The sequence below is a fragment of the Asparagus officinalis genome, chromosome 8 (assembly GCF_001876935.1).
Source record: "Asparagus officinalis chromosome 8, Aspof.V1, whole genome shotgun sequence".
Classification (NCBI taxonomy): domain Eukaryota; kingdom Viridiplantae; phylum Streptophyta; class Magnoliopsida; order Asparagales; family Asparagaceae; genus Asparagus; species Asparagus officinalis.
Genome location: NC_033801.1, coordinates 14,088,367 through 14,090,753, shown reverse-complemented (window position 1 = coordinate 14,090,753; position 2,387 = coordinate 14,088,367). Strand labels below are relative to the sequence as shown.

Sequence of the window (2,387 nt, the reverse complement as noted above, 5' to 3'; positions counted from 1 at the left end):
TCTTCCACTGATTGGTATTTGGATTCCGGAGCAAATATCCACGTCTGTAATGACCGCTCTTGGTTTTCAAATTATCAGGAATCACGTGGAGGAAGCATAAGCTTAGCAGATGACTCCACTAAATCAATAATAGGAAGTGGACGTATAGAGCTCACCATGACTTCTGGGAAATCTCTTCATCTGCAAGGCGTTTATCATGTTCCTTCTCTCCATCGCAATCTGATTAGTGAATCTCTTCTTCTTAGAGCTGGTTATAGGATTGTGAAAGAATCCAATAAATTTGTGGTTACAAAGATTAATGTTTTTATAGGAAAAAGTTTTATCTGTAATGGTCTTTTCAAACTCAATGTAATCAATTCCAGTTCTAATAAAATTTCTGAGTCTTCTGTTATTCAAATTGTTGAGTCTTGTGATGTTTGCCATGGACGACTTGGACATATCAATTTCCAAACCTTGCAGAGAATGAGTAAATTAAACCTCATTCCTAAATCTTCTTATGATCCCTCATCTAAGTGTGAAATCTGTGTTCAAGGGAAACACACTAAAAAACCCTTCAAGTCTATAACTAGAAACTCCGAACCCCTCAAATTAATTCATAGTGATGTGTGTGACTCAAACCGAGTTCTCACCCGAAGGGGCAGGAGGTATTTTGTGACTTGTATAGACGATCACTCAAGATATTGTTATACCTATCTTCTCAAAACTAAAGATGTAGTCTTAGATAGGTTTAAGCGGTATAAAGCTGAATCTGAGAACCAACTTGACAGGAAGATCAAGATTCTAAGATTTGATCGTGGGGGGTAGTATACCTCAAATCATATGACTGAATATTACCAAGAACATGATATTATTCATGAGGTTACTGCTCCCTATACACCACAGTCTAACGGGGTAGCTGAACGAAAGAATAGAACCCTAATGGACATGGTGAACTGTATGTTACTCATGTTCTCTGATTCCTGTTTTGTTGTTGCAGACGACGAAGTGCCTTCAGTAAATGAAGATGTTGAGGTGAAGCGTCTGAAGAGGCTCGAAGCGATTCGTTCTCGGAAACCTTATGACGGTATTTCGGAAGATGGAAGCGGTTGGGTTTCGATCTCGAATTCAGATCTCTCTCCGCCTCGCTAGCGACGGTCGAGATTGGACACGCCACCATCGGATAGCGAACACTAATGCAGACGGAAACTAAGGATGGTGATCTCTCACGCGCCACGTCAGCGGCGATGGCGCAGTTGGACACGCCATCGCCGGAGCGAAGACCTATGGCTGGGGAATCTAGTGAGGCTAATGAGGATCTTTCGCCACCTCGGAGGATAGGAATCGATCGCCGGAAGCAGATGCCTGATCTCTCTCCACGAATGAGGAGCAGGAATGGGTTGTTGATGACCTTCTCCTCTTCGGAGGAACCGGCATCGATCACCTGAAGTAGATGCTGATCTCTCTCCACCAAGGAGAAGAAAGGGGGTTGTAGATGACCTTTCTCCTCCACGAAGGAATCAGAATCGATCTCCCAAAGTAGATGCTGATCTCTCTCCGCCAAGGAGAAATAGAAAGGAGCCCGTAAATGACCTTTCTTCTCCATGAAGGACACCTTGCTCGACCTGTCTGGACTGGCTTGGGGCGCGGTATGCTTGAGACATGTGTCAGCCAGTTGAATATTGATCAACACTTATTTCTATGACACGACAAGTCCATCCCATTATAAAAAACAACCCATAGGTCATGACCCATGAGGCAGGCTAACATGCAGTAATTCATACTTTTTAATGTAGATTTTTTATCTTTCCATAGTCTGATGTTCGTAAAAACTCTCCAAGATACTCTTGATGTATTATTGAGGTCACAATAATACGCAACTCAAACTATGTACAAAATAGACTAGTAATGTAATTCGCAGTCCAAATAGACATTAACATCTTTTTTAGATGTTTCAACATAATATGAGAAGCAACTCAATTGACAATTACAAGTTTCGTAGATTTGAATTGCGATTTTAGCAGTATTAGAGATTTTCTAAGCTATATTTAGTATTTGATGACTATTTATAGTCATTTTGATTTATTGAAAACGCTAAAATTATTATGAATCTTTTATCATTTGAAATAACTCCATCACTAATTATAAGATTATATGATTTAGACTTTGTAGCAAGATGAAATAAATGTTTCACTCTTTAACTAATCTAGATAAAGATAAAAAAGAAAAAAATGGAAAGAAAAAAACAACTAAAGTGAAAAAAAAGTGAGCGGAAGAACCTGACCTAACCATATACAGTGCGTCCGGCTGAGTCCTGTCCAGACCTGGGGACAAACTTCATGACCCGGCCAGTTTATGGGTTAGGACCCAATTAAAGCTCATCCTCGACGCCTTCTTCCTCTTTAATGGCG

The 2,387-nt window shown here is 40.3% G+C and overlaps 1 protein-coding gene across 1 annotated transcript in view; it reads left to right on the top strand.

The window, feature by feature from the left end:
• LOC109820894 (BUD13 homolog) overlaps window positions 1,565-2,387 on the top strand; it is a 17,625-nt gene continuing 16,802 nt past the window's right edge. The window contains exon 1 of the mRNA XM_020387088.1: window positions 1,565-1,625. Coding sequence (XP_020242677.1) covers window positions 1,565-1,625 — 61 coding nt within the window. The remainder of the gene's footprint in view (window positions 1,626-2,387) is intronic.